Source organism: Cryptomeria japonica, chromosome 3 (genome assembly GCF_030272615.1).
Source record: "Cryptomeria japonica chromosome 3, Sugi_1.0, whole genome shotgun sequence".
NCBI lineage: Eukaryota > Viridiplantae > Streptophyta > Pinopsida > Cupressales > Cupressaceae > Cryptomeria > Cryptomeria japonica.
In genome coordinates, this window is record NC_081407.1 from 770,785,809 (window position 1) to 770,805,136 (window position 19,328).

Here is a 19,328-nt window from a genome sequence, read left to right on the forward strand (position 1 = left end):
GGTGCCCTTAGGGTTCATGTGGGATCCTAAAGGGCCGTATGGTGTGCTAAGGGTCCAAGTGATCTGAACTTATTTTTGTAAGCAGTATTGAAATTGCTCTTTATATTGTAATAATGGTTCATCTTGCCCCTCAACACACCATACAACACGTTAGGATATCATATGGTCCTACTTGGGGTTGTATGGTGTGCTAAGGGTATTATGGTGTTAGGGGTCATGTGGGTTCCTAATGTGGCCACACATGTGTTAAAACACCATATGACCCCTTAGGATGCCATACAACCCCTTAGGACATCATATGGTCCAAAAGGGTTGTATAATGTGATAACGGGTCATATGGTGTTATTAGAGGTGATGTGGAGTCCTAGTGGTGCCACACATGTATTACAACACTATATAACCCATTAGGACACCATATGACCCCTTAGGAAATCATTTGCTCCTAAGGGATCATGTGGTGTTCTTTAGGGGTCACATGTTGTTAGGGGTCACATATTGTTAGGGGTCATGTGGGGTCCGAATTGGGCCATGCATGTGTTACAACACCATATGAACCCTTAGGATATCATACATGGTCCTAAGGGGTCATATGGTGTCATTGGCGGTCATGTGGGGTCCTAATGGGGCCACACGTGTTAGAACATCATATGACCCCTTAGGACATCATACAACCCCTTAAGATATCATATGGTCCCAAGGGGTCATGTCATGTGCTAAGGGTTCATATGGTGTCGTTAGGGGTCTTCGGGGTCCTAATGGGGCCACACATGTTTTAGAATACCATATGACCCCTTGAGACACCATACAACCCCTCAAAACATCATATGGTCGTAAGGGGTCATGTGATGTGTTAAGGGGTCATATGGCATCGTTAGGGGTCTTGTGGGTTCCTAATGGATCTCCACATGTGTTAGAACACCATATGACCCCTTAGGACACCATACAAGCCCTTAGGACATCATTTGGTCCTAAGGGGTCATGTGGTATGCTAAGGGGTCATAGGGTGTCGTTAGGGGTCATGTGGAGTCCTAATGGTGCCACACATGTGTTACAACACCATGTGACCCATTAGGACACCATATGACCTAGGTTAGGACATCATATGCTCCTAAGGGGTCATGTAGTGTTCTAAGGGGTCACATGATATCATTAGGGGTCGCGTGGGGTCCTAATTGGGCCATGCATGTGTTACATCACCATATGACCCCTTAGGATACTATACATGATCCTAAGGGGTCATATGGTGTCATTGGGGGTCATGTGGGGTCCTAATGGGGCCACACATATGTTAGAACATCATATGACCCCTTAGGACATTATATGGTGTGCTAAGCGACCTTATATGATGTCATTAGGGGTTATGCGAGGTCCTGAGGGGGAGAGAGAGGTAGAGAGAGATATTTAAAGAGGGTAGGAATACAATGTTCTAAGATATTAAAAAACAATATATATGCATATATTTTACACACATATATGTATTCATACACATACATATATGCATACCTACACATACACATATTATATATATACATACATATTATATATACCTATTATATATACATATATATACATATTATACATATACATATATGTATACATACACATACACATTATATACATATATATGTATATCTATATATTAGGTTGTCTTTATGTTGACATAACTTATAAGGGTTTTGTTCTCTCTAAAATTTGCATACGCATTTTTGTTTCTACAAACCCCATATGTGCTATTACTTAAACAAAACTTGTACACATTTAATGTGTTTAGGCTTGTGAATAGGCTTGGATGACAAGGCTGAGGGTTGGAAGTTTAATTTCCCTCCATTTCCCTCCTTTTTGACATGTTTTGTTTTATCAAATTGGTTTCTCGACTTTGTCAGCTTCAGGTTTACACCTCACCAACTGGATATTTCTAAAATTGCCACCATATTTTCACCCATCTTCTGAGCTTTCTAACCATTTTTTTTTAAAATTTGGACAACAATAACATATTAATCTTGAATTTCTTTTACCAGTGTCTCCATAGTTCTCAAAGACATATGTGTACCATTTTTTTAATAACTTTTTATCTACGTATCCACATTTTAAAAATTTATATATTATTATATTGCACTTAATTCTTTACACTTTTAAAAAAAGTTGCACTTTCAATTATCTTGGTGCAAGTTATGCTTCGCGCACAAACAAGTACCTGATTTTCAAGATGTGCCCGATTCAAAAAATCATAAAAAAAAAATATTGAACAAAAAATTACAAAAAAATACACAACTTATAGTTTTCATTTGTAACAATCTTTCTACAAAAGGATTTGTCAAATACTAAATTTAACTATGACTATTTTGATGCGCACGTTAGACACTATGTTATATTTTTTAGAAAAAATCAAGATCTAATTTTCATGCACGAAGGATTTGAATCCCTTAATATTATCCAATTTTGAAATAAATTAGTAGTTTGGAAACTAGATTCAGAGTTCTACAATCTTTGTTCTTTGAGTATCTTCATATTTTGAGTGGATGACTATCAAATTTATCCTCCAAGTTTAGGTTTAGCTGATTTCAGAAGAAAAAAAAAGTGTCCACTTATACCCCCTTTTTTCACACCATCTTGGTGTACTTACCCTATCACTCCATCCATCCTAGTTTGGAACATATAACTAATGGGAAAGGAATAGATGTATCTTTAGAAATGAAAAAAATGATTTGAAGACAGTCTTAAACAATATAGAGAATTCAATTTCTAAATTAGTTAAGGCATACACAATAAAACACAAGAAGATTGATTCGTTATTCACTTCTTGTAAGCTTTTAAACAAAAAGGAGATTAGATGGAAACCCCCCAAGAAAAAAATTTGCAAGCTTAATTTTGATGGTGCCTCGAAGGGAAATCCGGGGACTTTCGGAATTGGTTATGTCATTGGAAATGATAGAGGCTTAGTCATCAGCTAGCATGGCTAGACTTGCCAATTGCACAAACAATGTAGTTGAAGCTCAAGCCCTCTTGTTTGGTATGAAGCTTGCAATCTCCTCCAAGATGGAGAACTTAATCATTGAAGGGAACTCCATGAACACAATATTGTCTTAAAAGGACAAAGATGCATCAAGTTGGAAAATAGATTATATTAATGTTCAAGAAGTTAATTTGTTAATGTTGCAGCTAGAAATTTTTGGTATTGTCCATTTCTATAGGGAAGCAAATCGAGTTGTAGATCATCTCCAACAAACTTGGGATGTTTGATTTTAGAAGGGAATTTTTTTTTAGTCAAAAGTTGTTTTCAAAAGTGAATGATGATATTGTTGTCATTCCCATTAACTAATTTCTATTTGGTATCTAACTCTTGTTTGTTCTCTGTGCAATTGTCTCGTGGACTCTCTTCCCCTAATCATTGTGCGTTTTTTTATTTTGTTGGCGGATACATTTTCAAGGCTCTCATCTTTACCATAATATTTCTGCAGCTACTTTGATACCTACTCATATCCTTTCAAGGCTAATATAATCTCTAAGTGATTCAACTTAGTACCATTTATCATGTGCATATTTATTTGTTGCATGCCTCATTACGATACTCATTGTGTTCTCTCTGCTTAATTACTTTGGCTGATATGGCATGTGGACAGTTGGTGTAAAGATTAAAATGAGTAGAGAATCGAAAATAAAATAGTAGAAAAGAAAACACACAACACAAGGTTTAACATGGTTCACCACTAAGTGGCTACGCCCACCAGAAACGCAAGGAATTATCTTATTAACCAAATATCCAATACACAATACATCCAATATGGGCTGCACTTAGCTATTTATATAAACATATCATATACGAAATGAAGAGTCTGGGGAAGACAAATAGTCATGTGATCATTGAGCTTCATATACCCAACAATCTCCCTTGTGAAGGCCAATTGGCACAACCACACATTGGCATCCCTACTTCCATGTTCGATCTCACATTCAAACCAGACCTAGTGAAGATTTTAACATTGCCAAAATTTGTTCAAGAAAACTTTGAATGAACCTTCTCCAAATTCTATCAGATTTAATAAAATTTAAAAGTTGAACTTCTTCTATTTGAAAAAAAAAATTCCTCCTTACTGAGGTGAGGATACTTTTCCTCTTCCTTTACGCCAGTCGTCAATATTGCCTCCTCCCTATTCGCATAAAAAAACTTCTTCGGAATATTATTCCACAAATCCAACATGTTCTCTTCCATTTGCAATGATTTGTTTACCTCCTTCATGCGAGGCTGCTCATTATCCACGTTGATACTATCATCCACATCCATCCAATCAAGTTGGTGAGTCTTAATGGATTCTGGTCGGGAGAAAACATCTTCCTTCTCTCCTTGCAATGCCTAAAACCACTTGGAGCGATGCCCATTGTCCTTTGGTCTTTTCAATGGTCACTTTCGCTTCAAACTAGAAAATCATCTTTGCACTTCTTCATCTAAGTCCATAGATTCGTAGTCTTCTATGAAATTATCTATGCAAAGGTTGTCCTCAACATCATGGGAGTGCCTCTTTATTTTTGTCAAGGCCATGCCATCTGCAGAGCTCTCCGAAGTCACAATTTTTGCCAGGCTTCCTTGCCCTACTACCTCACTACAATTTGCATCCTCCTCATCCTAGGAGTTAACAACAAATTCAACTTGGGTCTCCGATGGCATACACTCTTCCTCTCGCACTCCGACCGAGACATCATTACATTCAACCTTCACCACACGAATGCCTACAACTTCCCAACCATTAACAGTTTGGCCAATAAGTGCCAAAGCTGGCTCAAGGGGAGAGCAAATAAGAATCCCAACATCCTTCTCTTTCATTGGATTCTCCTCTTCAATTGAGTTCCCCTCTTTCTTCTAGCCATCCCACCAGTGTACAGAGCACCTGAAGCATAGTTTTACATGGAACATAAAACTGCCATAGAAGTTATAAATTTTACCTTCTCTTTCTTCCCCCATCTCTACTCAAGCCATCATGGCTCTAATACCAATTGTAAAGATTAAAACGAGCAGAGAATCGAAAACAAAACAGTAGAAAAGAAAACACACAACACAAGGTTTAACGTGGTTCACCACTAAGTGGCTACATCCACCAAAAATGCAAGGAATTGTCTTATTAACCAAATATCCAATACACAATACATCTAGTATGGGTTGCACTTAGCCATTTATATAAACATATCAGATACGAAATGAAGAGTCTGGGGAAGACAAATAGTCATGTGATCATTGGGCTTCATATACCCAATAGTTGGCACCTTTTATTTTTCCTCTGCATGTGTGTTTGCAAGATCTCAAAGCTTAATTTTGGTGTGCGGCCTATGTGGAATATTGGCTCACTAATCACATAGACTACACTCCTCATTGGTACAACATTCTTATGTCACCTAAAGCTCACATTGTAGATTGGCATGATGGTTGTTGAGTAGATTCTCTGTTTAGTACAACATTCATGTGTCCCTCCTGCCACCTTATTTTCTGCACACAACCTCTCATTTGCATTCATAGTGTTCGCAAGATAGTTGTTCATTTATGGATCCTCTTCTATTTAGGGTTCTTTATATTTCCTCATGTTGGATAGATTACACAACTCTGTGATATCCATCTCATGTGCAAGCAAACTTAAATATCCAAGGTGAGTTGAAAATGGTATTGCTCATCTTAATTTCAATATGGCTTTCAAAGTGTTATTGCAGGGAAAGTATGTGGATGTTCTTCCAGGGGGAAACATTTCTCTCTTCATTGTGTCTTCGACCTCCTCTCTCCATTGTAACAACAATGAAAGGGCCATTATCAATGTCCAAGGAGTAGATTGGTTGCAAGGAAAAAAAAATTACTGCCTTGGGAGGCAACTTCAAGGTTTGCCTTGGTGATCATGGATATATCTTGATCTACAAACACTACAAAACTTCTCATTGGTAATTTCGTTCATCCTTCACTATATACTTGGGAGGGTGTTTCGATAACTTTGGTACAATCCAATATTTTTGTAGGTCCTCCACTGGTTGGTGGTTTCTTGAACATAGCTGAGTTATTAGAAAGAGCCCAAGGTCAATTTTTATCTCCATGATCAATGGTTTGAAGTCAGGTTTCATAGGCCTTTTTCACTCTTAGATTCAGTAGAACAAAAATCTTATCAGTGATCCCTTGCTTTCCTCTTCATTTTTTAATTTTGATGCCATTCGAGAGCTCCTTGGTCATGTAGAGATAGATCCCCATGGATACCCATCTTCATTCCCCAAGCCTTCAAATTTAGCATCTTCTGAAGAGTCCTCTAATAGGAAATAATCATGTTGAATAATTTTATATTCTAGTTGTTGTTAAACCAAATTTAATAGATACATATTTAAGAAAAGTTAATCACTCTCTCTCACACGAACTCACACACTCACGCGCGCACGAGAAGGACAACTTAAACTACTATTTCCCTTGTCTATTTATTCTTCAATTCCCCTACATTCTATTCTATTGTATTGCCTTTTGTGCTTCTGTCTGCCCTTGTTTGCCCTACCATGGCTCCTCGTTTGCTCTTTCCTTTAATGCTTTCCTTTTTTAAAATCTTCGTTCTTGCTCAATCTGTGAATCATCATCATCAACAACAATTGCTCTTGCAATTTAAAGCAGCCATTACTAACAATAACAACGCTTCTCTGCCGGACTGGACTCCCCTTCACCCTCTGTGCAATTGGACCGGCGTTACTTGCCATCCCTCTTCTCACTCTCTCCTTGCCCTCGATTTATCCCAAATGAATTTTGACGGCACCATTTCTCCTGTACTCGGGAATCTTTCCTCTCTTCAATCCATTGATCTCTCCCAGACTGCCCTCACGGGTACCATTCCACCTGAACTCAGTCACCTATCTCGTCTGCAAAAACTCCGGCTGTTTCGTAATAAATTACAAGGAACAATTCCCCCCTCTCTTTCCGGTTGCCGCAGTTTGTATAACCTGGCACTCTCTTACAACCAACTGCATGGCAGCATTCCATCCGAGCTGAGTCTCCTCGCAAGATTGAGGTTCCTTTATTTAGGAGCAAACAATCTCACCGGTACCCTTCCCAGCTCTCTAGGAAATCTGTCTGTCTTAGTTGAATTACATTTGGCAGAAAATGATCTCACAGGTACCATTCCCAGCTCTTTAGGAAATCTGTCTGCCTTAGTTGAATTAGATTTGACAGAAAATGATCTCACAGGTACCATTCCGCCCGCTCTGTCTGCTTGTCGCAGTCTGTATGATCTGAGACTCTCCTCTAACCAATTACATGGCAGGATTCCGCCCGAGCTTGGACTCCTCACAAGATTGAAGATCCTTAATTTGGGAGGAAATGATCTCACAGGTACCATTCCCCCTGAATTGGGCATGCTCAGTCACTTGCAGATTCTTTATCTTTATATAAATAACTTATCAGGCACCATTCCTAGTTCCATAGGAAATCTGTCTGCCTTGACTAATTTAGAATTGACGGACAACAATCTTCATGGCACCATTCCCATCTTTTTAGGAAGTCTCTCAAAATTGTCTGAACTGATACTCTCCTTTAACTCACTGCATGGTAGCATTCCGCCTGAGCTGAGTCTCCTCACAAGTCTGAAGTTCCTTTATTTGGCTGCAAACAATCTCACCGGTACCATTCCTAGTTCTTTAGGAAATCTGTCCGCTTTAGTTGAATTGGATTTGTCTGGGAATAATCTGACAGGTACCATTCCAGGCTCATTTGGAAATTATTCCAGTCTCACAATGCTTTATTTGCATACTAACCAGCTCGGTGGAACGGTTCCAATGGAGCTGGGTAAATTGAACCTTCTTACCGAGCTTTACTTACACACCAATCAACTTGTTACTGACAGCAGTAAAACATTGGCCTTTCTCACTGCTCTCACAAACTGCTCCGACTTGGAAGAACTAGTAGTCTCATATAATTATTTCACTGGTACATTACCCTCATCCATAGGCCAACTGTCCTCCAAGCTCTATTTATTGCATTTGTCATACAACATGATAAGCGGCAGCATACCACAACAGATTGTCAATCTGACAAACTTAACCTTGTTAGGGTTAAACAATAATCTCATAGCGGCAATATTCCATCTGGAATGAAAAGATTCCGTAAGTTGGAAAGATTGTATTTGGGTGGGAACAAACTTGAAGGAAGCATTCCAAGTGAGATAGGTCAATTACATAATCTCGGGCTCTTACAGCTTAGTCACAACCAATTATCTGGAAAAATACCTGATTCTCTTTGTAACTCCCAACAGCTAAGACGCCTTCATCTTGATCACAACAAATTATCAGGAGAGATCCCAGTTAGTTTAAAAGGATGTCAGAGGTTGGAGCTCCTTGACTTGTCTTACAACAAACTAGGGGGAAGGATACCTCGTGAAGTAATTGCCAGCCTTAAAAGCCTGCAATTCTACCTCAATCTTTCATGGAATTCCTTGGAAGGGTCCCTGCCACAAGAGATTAGTAAAATTTCAATGGCTCAAGCCATAGACGTCTCTGAAAATCGACTTAGTGGGTGGATTCCAATTTCTCTAGGAGACTGCACAGCATTAGAGCATCTAAAGCTGTCTCAAAATACCTTTGAAGGTCCAATACCAGATTCACTTTCCAAATTACAAAATCTCCAAGAAATAGATCTTTCTGTCAATTTTTTATCAGGTCAAATACCGATATCCCTTGCAAGACTAAAAGTACTTCGCTACATGAATGTTTCTTTCAATAATTTGTCAGGGCAGATTCTAGCAATAGGATTGTTTCCAAATAGAACTGTTATAACATTGTTTATGGGAAACCTTGGCCTATGTGGCCCAGCAAATTATTCATTGCCTCCATGCCAAAATCAGACCCATGAAAAACATTCCTTGCTTAAAATTATTGTCTTATCGGTTGTTGGAACCATTGCATTTATTGTATGCTCCTCCATTATGGGAATGCTATGGAGACAGAAACTTTCAAGGAAATTATTCCGTCCTTCAAACATTATATTTCAAAGGCTCGGCTATCCAAAATTTTCTTATCAAGATCTTTTCATTGCAACATCTGGATTTGATGAGTCAAACTTGCTCGGAGTGGGGAACTTTGGATCAGTCTACAAAGGCATTTTGAGGGATGGTACGATGGCTGCCATCAAGACTCTGAATTTGCACAATGAAGAATCTGATAAGAGCTTTAACACAGAATGCAAAGTGTTAGGGAGGATTCGGCACCGTAACCTCATCAGAATCATGAGTGCATTTTACTTCCCTGATTTCAAAGGTTTGGTTCTTCAATTTGCATCTAATGGTACCTTGGAAAAGCATTTATACCCTGAAACAGACGATCAAGACGTTTGTCAATTGGGATTGGTTGAGTGTTTGAAAATTGCTATAGATGTAGCCCATGGCATGGAATATTTACATCATGATTGTCCTTTGCAACTTGTGCACTGCGACTTAAAACCTAGCAATGTGCTCTTGGATGCCAACATGACAGCCCTTGTGACTGATTTCGGTATAGCCCGTTTAATTACTGCAAACTCCATAGATTCACTGAGCACAACAACATTTGCACTCAGAGGATCTATTGGCTATATTGCTCCAGGTAATTATTTTTAGTTTAATTTATATTGTCATTATCTTTTATCTTAATAGGATTTTAAGAAATTCATGAATAAAATTAATTGCAGAGTATGGACTTGGCGGAAATGTTTCTACAAAAGGAGATGTATATAGCTATGGAATTCTGATATTAGAGATGGTTACAAGGAAGAGGCCAAGCGATGATATGTTTGTGGGAGATATGAACTTGCAAAAGTGGGTGAGGTCAGCTTTTCCAAACAGACTGGCCGATATTGTTGATGGTGGGCTACTCAGAGATGTGAATGAAAATATGGAAGAAAATAGATTTATTCTTTCTTTCATTAATATTGGTTTGCTTTGTAGCAGTGAATCACAAAGAGAACGACCTTCCATGAGAGATGTAGTCAAGACCTTGGAGAGCCTCAAAACATCTTTCATGGGAGGTGCAGCTGCTTCCAATTTAGCATATACCATATCGGACCTCCTACGCAATACCAATCCCACAGAACAATTGGCCTCTGACGGTCAAAGTTCAACTTTTTAGATGCTTATATGTTCCACTAGGAACTTTTGTCCTTTTTGTTTGCTAGTCTCAAGTTTTTCTTCCATCACAGGTTAGTCTTGTTTCATGTAAAATTCTCCGGCGGCTAAATTATAGCTGTTCGAGCTTGTAAACTGATCCAAGTCAGGTGTAACACTTGTTTGAGAAAGTATGTTGTTATCTATAGATACTTACTGAAATGACGCATTTTGTCTTTTTTACAGCAATACATCTCATAGTATTCAAAATTTATGAAAAAAATTTCTTGCCTGCCTCGATATTCATTGTTTCTGAGCTTAAAAACCTTAGATGGAGGGTAAAGCATGAATAAGAATTTAAAGGTCATTTTGTATGAATAAATGTGTAACAGTTGAGTAAAAAATGGATCATGGAGCGTCTTGTATAAACCGTTCAAATTTTAGACCTATGAAGATTTCCCAACTTATCATTTATGCAGGGAGTTTGGTCTTCTCTATTCACGTAGAGGCAGATATCTCTACCATGTAATATTTTCGCTTTGAGATAGAGATTGTAGGTTAAGAATTTGCAGTTATCTAAATAATTTGGAGCAGTTAAATTAACAATGGATCCTGGAGCTGCTTGTAGATATCCTGAGAAAAATAACAAGTGCAAAAAATTTGTAAAGAAGAACAATAATACATAACACAGAGAAAAATCTGATAAAAATATACCAGTAAAAAATCACGGTTAAATTTTGTCTTTCATATTGATTCTCAGGAATTATAGAGTTACAACAATCTCCAAACTGTACATCAAAACATGACTTCGAGCAGCCTAAAACAACCGAGTTGCAGAGTCCTACTAAATATAGTAAGTATGACTCGCACAACTGCATGTAAAACACATGTCGAAATTACTTTTTATAAAAAGTTTATTAACAAAACTTTCTATTTATAGTAAGTCTCAAAAAAATTTGCACTTCCAGACACGACATCTTTGGTGTATCGCCTAACTGCTAGCTAAGATACCCATGCTGACTCAACCACTACTAGCTAAGAGTCCAATTTAAACTTCACATTCCAACAGATATAACATAACTACATATACCCTTTAATTCAATATTAAAAATCAACAAAATATATTTTACATCACATAAATTCCAGAAAGGTTATGTAGCTACTACGAGCTCACACAACATTTTCTTAGTATTAGCATTTGGACCTTATATAACAGCAATGAAGGGATGCCTTGATTTCAATTTAATAGAAATCTCCATGTTACTCTGCAAGATACTTGATAAAGATGCTATTTGCAATAAAATCAAATAAACTAATGGACACTACAACTCTTACACAAGTCTGTTGGATTAAAACCAAATAAATTGATAAGTATTGCAGTTCTGATACCAGCCTGTTAGATTAAAATTTAAAACATACAATATTGTAGACCAAAAGAGAAAGAACAACACTCAGAGAAAGAAAGTATATATGGTTTTATATTTATCTCAAAAATATCTTTTAAAAAAACTTATATATTCTGATTACAAAAATTGTTCAGAAGCAGAATTGGAGCTGCTCGATAAATTGATGGGTTCCTGTTACCCATCTGTTTTTTTCCTGTTTTATAGCTTTTCGTAGTTATTGAGTTGTAATTGTCAGTGGTGGCAGATTTTAATTTATTTTATTTTTTAAATTTTATGGCTCCTTCTTATCGAGTTTTCTCTTGGTTGTTGTTATGGCGTGGAAAGAAAAAGAGAAAAAAAGTGATTTCAATGTTGTAGCTGGTTACTCTCTGTGCAATACATATTTTGGTTTTGTTTAATGAATTTTATATATATATAAAATCCAAAATCATAAAATTAGAATATGATTATTTCAAACCAAGAAATCCAAATAAAATCTAAAATGATAAAATTAAAATATAATTTCCAAAATCAAGAAATGTAGACCACAATAGTGACATGAAGATTAATAAGAATGAAAAATGTTATTGAGATTTGCATACAAAGAATAGAGGTTTAATTTTTATTAGTTTTTGATATTGAAAAAAATTGTGATGGTCTAGAGGGGAGTCTATGTGAATTGAGGAGGGAGTAGGAGGAATGCAAGCCCTCGAAGAAACACTAGGAAGTGTTCAAAAGGCTAGAAGCCCTTGAGGTGAGATTACAATTGGATGAGTCTGAAGAAGAATCAAAGAAATTAGTAAATGTTGCCAAGTCCTTAGACCCAAGGAGAGACTTATTGAAGCATTGAATAAAAATAAATTCATAGTAAAGGTGGCTATTTTTGAGATTTTATAGGTGAGTTCAAAGCTGATATATTTCTAGATTGGATCCAAGAATTGGATAACAACTTTTATATGGAAGACATGGATGAAGATGATCCAAAAAGTGTAAAAAAAAGTTACCTCCAAGTTAAAGTCATGTGCAACCCTATGGTGGGAAAGTATATAGTTTGAGAAGAAGACAAAGAAAAGGAAAAAAAAAAATTTGTCCTAAGATGTTGAAACATCTAAGAACTAAATTCGTACCATCAAATCACCAATAAAAAATTTTCAAATAATTTTATAATTTAAAATAAATGGACCAACTAGTGTAGACTTACACTAAATAATTTATGAGGCTTTAAATTCAAACAGGCATGCAAGAGAGTGAAGTACAAGAAACAACTCAATATGTGAATGGACTCAAATTTCAACTTCTAGATGAGCTTGTATTTGTCAAAATTCCTATTGTAGATTAAGAAAATGAAAATGCCTTACAAGTCAAAGAGAAACTAAATAATAATAATAATTAAAAAGGGTGATAGCAATCAAAAATAGGGAAAGAGGTTTCTTTAGAATCTACCATGAGTGATAAGCCAAAATGAGGCAAGACTATGGAGGTTAACTTTAGAGGAAAGGGGGAATTGGAGGCAGATAATGAGGATGACTGCCTTCTATAGATTGGAAGCCCTTATTTAAAGTATTTTAGTTGTGATGAATTCCATAAGAGCATAGACTACCCTCAAAACCACAAAAGATTGGCGATTGCCCAAGAAGAAGAAAAACCTTAGTTAAAATATGTTGAAGCTAAGTCAGGAGACAACTTGATGTTGAGAGGAACCTTAATTTATGGGGACAAAGAAACACCTAAAGTTGATAGGAAGAGGAAGAGTGTCTAATGAAAAAAATGCATATGTAAGGACAAGGTGTATAAGGTGATCATATATTGTGGATTTGTTGACAGTTTGATGAATATAAAAAGGTTTGATAATTATAGATTTTTTGCATTCCAAAAGCTAACCTAGGTTAAAAACTTTCTTGGTTAAAGAAGAGTCATGTGTGCTTCAGGATAAGTCTTGTCTTGTTGTTTTCAAAATTGGTCCATATGAGGATGAAGTGCATTGTGATGTGGTATGAATGGGTGTGTGTCATTTATTGATGGGTAGGCCTTTCAAATATGATTGAAATATAATACATCATAGTAAAGATAATACCTATGAGTTACAACATGAAGGAATTAAAGCTAGATCTTAAAACAATGGAAAGAGGAAGAAGCATTTGAAGTTGTATCTTCGTCTCTTCTAGTGAAAGATAGATTTAAGCTTCAAGATAAAAAAAAAATTCTATATCAACCAAGAAGGAAGATGATGGAAAAATTGGGAGAGAAAGAGATAAATGATTTGAAGGCTTGGTAGAGTCAAATTATGTTGTGTAGTTGCAAGGAGATTCTTCGGACAAGATCATATGTGAACTTCATAAGGTAGATGCTGAAGTTTTAGTTGATTGTATTGGGGTTGAAGGGAATAATGAATTGCAGATATATGATCATGATTATAAAACATCTTGCATGTATGTCATTAAAAATTTGTATAAAAGTGTTTGACTAACTCAGTATGAGAGTATTGATATGAAGTATTATTGGAATGAAGTAAAATATTTGAAGTCTTGAAGCCTCACACATTTCATTTGACTTTGCGTATTGCATTGGAGATTATTTTTTGGGCTAACTGTTTTGATCCTACACCTTACATCATATTAGGCCGACCTAATTGATGTTCAACATTTTGATTGTGAATGGTATATAATGAATTAAACAATTTTGGAGATGCAAGCATGTGTTGTGTGTGGTGTGCAAAGGTTTGCAAATATAAAGAGCAGTAATGAAAGCAGTTTTAGATGTGTATTAATAGTGGACTTTAATCAACATATTAAAAGATGTAGTTCTTAGCAGTTCAGTCATTTTTATATCAAATGCTTTGTATCTTTCCCTGAAGAAACCCAGATCTTTAATGTCCGTTGTAAGGAAACTTGCAACAAACTTTATGACAATTTCCACATAACCCAATTCAGATTTCAACAAAAAATAATCACATAGAATCCACATGTAAAGAATATACAACATACCCAACAAAGTTGATACAAGATATACCCTCAGAAAACCCTCATGAGGAAAAAACCTGACCTCCAAAAGAATCCATCACCATGTATTATTCAACAATGCAACATTACAATACAACTGTGAAAGCTTCTTAAACCCTAGCTATCAACAAGCAATTCATGTGAAGAAACATGTAACCACACATCCTATGCCATTCTTCCAACCTCTACAAATGCTAAACCTGGCTAACTAGCTAACCCAAACAACTACCCTTGTGGTTTCTTTTATAGACACAAGCTCCCACAAAATCACCAAGTTGTATTACATCAAAACCATGTGCTACAAAACCATGTGCAAATACCATGGGCTAACTACCCCATTGACCCCATATCTAATATTAGGCACTTTATTAAATTACCTTCCCCAATATTAAATAAATACTTGATATAATATCCCATTTTTATAATACAACTCATCAAGTGGCCCTAAGAATATTCCCAAGGAATCTCTACATGTTATGTGTGTCCATGTGAAACATCAAATAAATAATTATTACATTACATATCCATGGAAAAATAACATAATAAATAAATATTATAATGAAAATATTATTATGTAAGGTGTACAACACCTATTTTCCCAACATTCTCCCACTTGTTTTATACATTGCATAAGGGGAAATAAGTAACTACAACATGAACAAGGAACAATCCCTCTAGTACATATACCATCATGGAATCAAAGTGCTCCATGTGCTCCATCAAGATACCTGCAACAAGAAACAAAGTGACCACCATCTCATACATGAATGCTCTCACCCTCCACCATGCCACTACCACTGGGCATCAAAAGAACATCCAAAGATAAAGCTACACAATCTATCACAACGAATGAAAATTCCCATCTCAACTAATATCCAAACATAAACACTCAATTCAAAGGTATTCAATGCATTGGTAGATATCAAGAACTAATAACCATAGCTGAAATAGCACCCACAACTAGTGCCAACTCATCCTACTATCCATACCTCCAAGGCATACATATCAAGTGAATCACATATCATCAACATATATAACCAATAACATGCAACCATAATCTTCAAGTGTAATACCTGTCACATACACACATAGAAACTCCTTGCATAGGCAATGTCAAATCTGAAATGAATCCACTAATAGCATTGCATAGAAAGTGTAATCATAACCATATATTATCAAGGAACTTCCACAACAATATGAATAACCTATAAACCAATAACTTGTAAGTACACCTCTCACCACAAGTCTCCATAGCTTTCCCATTTTCTCTACAACCAACAAAAGAAAGAGATAAAGGAACCTCCATGTCATCTCCCACATGGCAATACATGAACACAAGCTAGTGAACACATAGCTCCAAACAACCTTAAATTCAACGTAATATGAAATTGAACATCCAACAAGATAACCAAGACCAAAGAGAGAAATACTCCAAATCAAAACATGTATCATGTCTTTCTACATACACCTCTAAATGCCAAGTATGTCAAGTATGATCTCCTCCATAAAACCCCAAATAAAAAGCTGTCACAACACCCAAACCTATTAAGTCCCTTGGACCTTTCAAACATATATAACATGTAATCAATATGGATGTAAGCCTCTCATAGCAAAGAATGTCAAACTAATACCATTCCCAATCTCAAGAGAATATGCCCCATAAACCATCTCTAAAACTCAGTAATCAATGAATACCATCATAGTAATTACTCAAATGCACAAGGAGATAACTAATGCCAAACATATCTCAACCGAATCCTCCAAAACTAACCATCTATCCATAACTTAAGATCCATATCTATGAAAGATAAGCATAAACATAATGCACCTAAAAGGAATAGTGGGCAATACCTCTCAATTAGTAAACCGCCGAGTAGACCAAGAGTGGGGAACAAGAATGTTCATCAAGCTATCCAAGTCATCATGACTAACACTAAGAACAATATCCTCTCAAGTCCATACCAGGCGAATGCTCCTCGGACTTCCTACTGAAACAACCAACCAAGTCCCAACACATGTCTCTAATCACGAGAGAACATCAACATCACCTATGTTTCCATGTATCCATGAGAACCTGTAATTAATCAATCCATGCCAAACTCCAAGTGCAACATAGCATCACCATGAAGTAATCAAACAAATGAACATGTACTCAATACAAAGAGAACTACCAAGATCAATGTCAAAGCTCCAACCGTAGAATCGGGAACATAAACATGACAACATGATATAACCATCTCCTCTAAAGAGATAACATGCTCCATATGAACATATCACATAAATTTACCATAAGATACCAAAACTCTAAATCGGTAATGATGCAGAGCACCATAGTTCCAAAACACATTCACTCAAGAACCCTTCAAGGTTCATTCCAAACTATTCATTTAAGGCATAAAAACAACTTCTCCATCAATATCAATCTATCATCATACTTTCATGCATGCTACAGGAGTTCATTGATGATGTCTCAAACATATCCAGTCATTTATACCTTTTCAAACCATTAAACTTCATTGTTCATTGAAAGAATCCAATTCACTATCATCAAAGTGATTGTCATTCACATGATAGTTTTCTATACCTTCACAGAGACATTAATAACTTTCAAACTAGAGTATATTTGGAAGATCTCTTCAGTGAGGCTGTACAAAACTATGTTTTCAAAGTTATATCTAAAATTAAGAACAATCCAACTGTTCATTTGTGAGTTATTCCCCCGTACTGAGACCTATTTTTAATGTCATAAACAACTCAAAAAAATTCACCATTTAGCCTGCTAGGGCATCAAATATCTCAACAAATACTTAACAAAATGAAAACAAATCCATACTCAAATTAAAACCCTCTAATTCTACTTTCATAATATGTAAGCCATTAATTTTCCAATGGTGAAATCACGAGATAACTACAAACCCTTTCTAGCAACTCCATTTAAGACAACTTAAAACCAGTTTCCACCAAAACCTTCATAACTTTCACAAATCTCCATAAAAATGACTCAAACCAAAATAAAATGAAAGTTTATTAACATATCTTTCCAATGAATCCACTTATAGGTCTTAACTCTTCCATATGAATTTGTACAAAATGCTGCAACATGACTGTTCTCAGGAAACCTGAAAGTTGCAAACAACCACTTTCACCAAAACGTGCATATCTTCTTCATTTCTTTATGAAATTGACCCAAAAAAAAATTATGAGAAAGATAATTCACCCTTCTATCTAACCATTTCTATATTATAGATTTTCTAGGCCATACATGACTGTGCAAGGCCTAGAAACAGAGATTTAACACAAGAAACTTAACAAAATGCAAGATTCAAACACATCCAAATGTTCCAAAACTTTCTCCTCCTTCTCTATTCTTCCAATAATGATTTTGTTCAACCAATACAACATATTTATAGACTATTTGGTAGTTATAAACCATCCAACTACCTTTATGACCCTTCATCTTCCCTTTTACAACTTTATGTGCAATTTTTGCACTTTTACATTTTTACAAATGTTGCACTTTTGCAATTTTCTTGCAACTTTGACACTTTTTCCTAATGACTCTCCAAATTTTAAAAACCCCCTAAACATGTCCAAATAATCTATTTAATACCTTTTACATACTTGATAGCCTTCTCATGGCCTTTTATACAATTTTGACCATCTTGACCTATAAGGGCCTATATGGACAACTAGGACATAATCAGGACTTGCTTACATTTTTAGGCTTCCAAGCCTTACAAATCATTCCAAATGGATTCAAATACATTATAAATGACCTTCAAATATCAATTATATTTCAAATTATGACTTTGACCATATATTTGCCTTACACCATGGGTGCTCCTACACCAGGTAATCAAGTGTGTACCATGATATAATATCAGCCATCCTATCAAACAACGATAACATGTCAAATGAAAGCATAAACCACACCTCAACCAAGGACTCCTTGAGTCCTCAAGATGTCAACATCCTCAAATATCATGAAGATCACCATCTCCTATAAGTGTATTTGCAAATGTGAAAGGCCCTTCTACAACAACATGATCTAAGGCCTCCTCCAACATCTACACACTAAGCAAATCATCCACCATCCAATGGTGAATATACATCACTGCTACAAGCTCCCACTGAACCATGATACCAATCTCTCTGTAGCATCATGATAACCATCTCATAAATTAAGATCATCTAGGTCTACACACATACAATTGAAATGTCAATAACATCAAGTAAACCATGAACTCCAATCCAAGAAGATAAAAAAATTGCACCAACAAATAATCAGGAACCAATCTTACACCACCATATCATCATTGTCAAAAGCTCCCACTGATAGTGTAAGAAAGCTATACATGACATCATGATAAAACAATCCTCTAATATGAGAATCAACCAAAGCCATCTAACAATCAAAGAAATGAAACTACACATCATGACCTCCCAAAAGTCAAAGAAACCATGATCCTCAACACAAAAAGATACACCACCACAACTAATTAGGAATCCAAAATCAAAACATCATTGATCAAAGCACCTACAAATCAAATCATGTCATGCCAAAACCTCTAAACACAAGAAATATACATGGCATCATGTGATCACCTCCATGAAAAAGCATCTAACTCCCAGTGTGTCTAATCTATTAGCATAACATAGTAAACAACATAAGTTATGTACCATGACTGTACCTTGTAAAAACATCTCTCCTCCTCAACATGACAACAAAATTAGAAAACCATGTGACTAAACCAAGCCACCAATCTGAATATACATCAACAATGAAAGGTCTATGGGCATAGACAACCCATATCCAAGCCATAAATGCAATCCTATAAGTATAGATCGCCTACAATGCTACACAACTTGTA

The 19,328-nt window shown here is 36.1% G+C and overlaps 1 protein-coding gene across 1 annotated transcript; it reads left to right on the forward strand.

Moving 5' to 3' along the window:
* Window positions 1-6,510: 6,510 nt before the first annotated feature.
* On the forward strand, window positions 6,511-10,098 carry LOC131874373 (probable LRR receptor-like serine/threonine-protein kinase At3g47570). The gene is made up of 3 exons (XM_059217715.1): window positions 6,511-7,927; window positions 8,146-9,576; window positions 9,662-10,098. Exons 1-3 carry the CDS (start codon window positions 6,511-6,513, stop codon window positions 10,096-10,098), a joined length of 3,285 nt encoding a protein of 1,094 aa, XP_059073698.1.
* Window positions 10,099-19,328: the final 9,230 nt, after the last annotated feature.

What these genes read in the sequence shown, in the direction of transcription:
- LOC131874373 (XM_059217715.1), top strand. Translation starts at nt 6,511, where the DNA reads ATGGCTCCTCGTTTGCTCTTTCCTTTAATGCTTTCCTTTTTTAAAATC. An exon ending in CTCATATAATTATTTCACTG is followed by an intron (nt 7,928 to 8,145) that starts GTACATTACCCT and finishes ACAAACTTGAAG; the next exon opens with GAAGCATTCCAAGTGAGATA. An exon ending in TATTGGCTATATTGCTCCAG is followed by an intron (nt 9,577 to 9,661) that starts GTAATTATTTTT and finishes AATTAATTGCAG; the next exon opens with AGTATGGACTTGGCGGAAAT.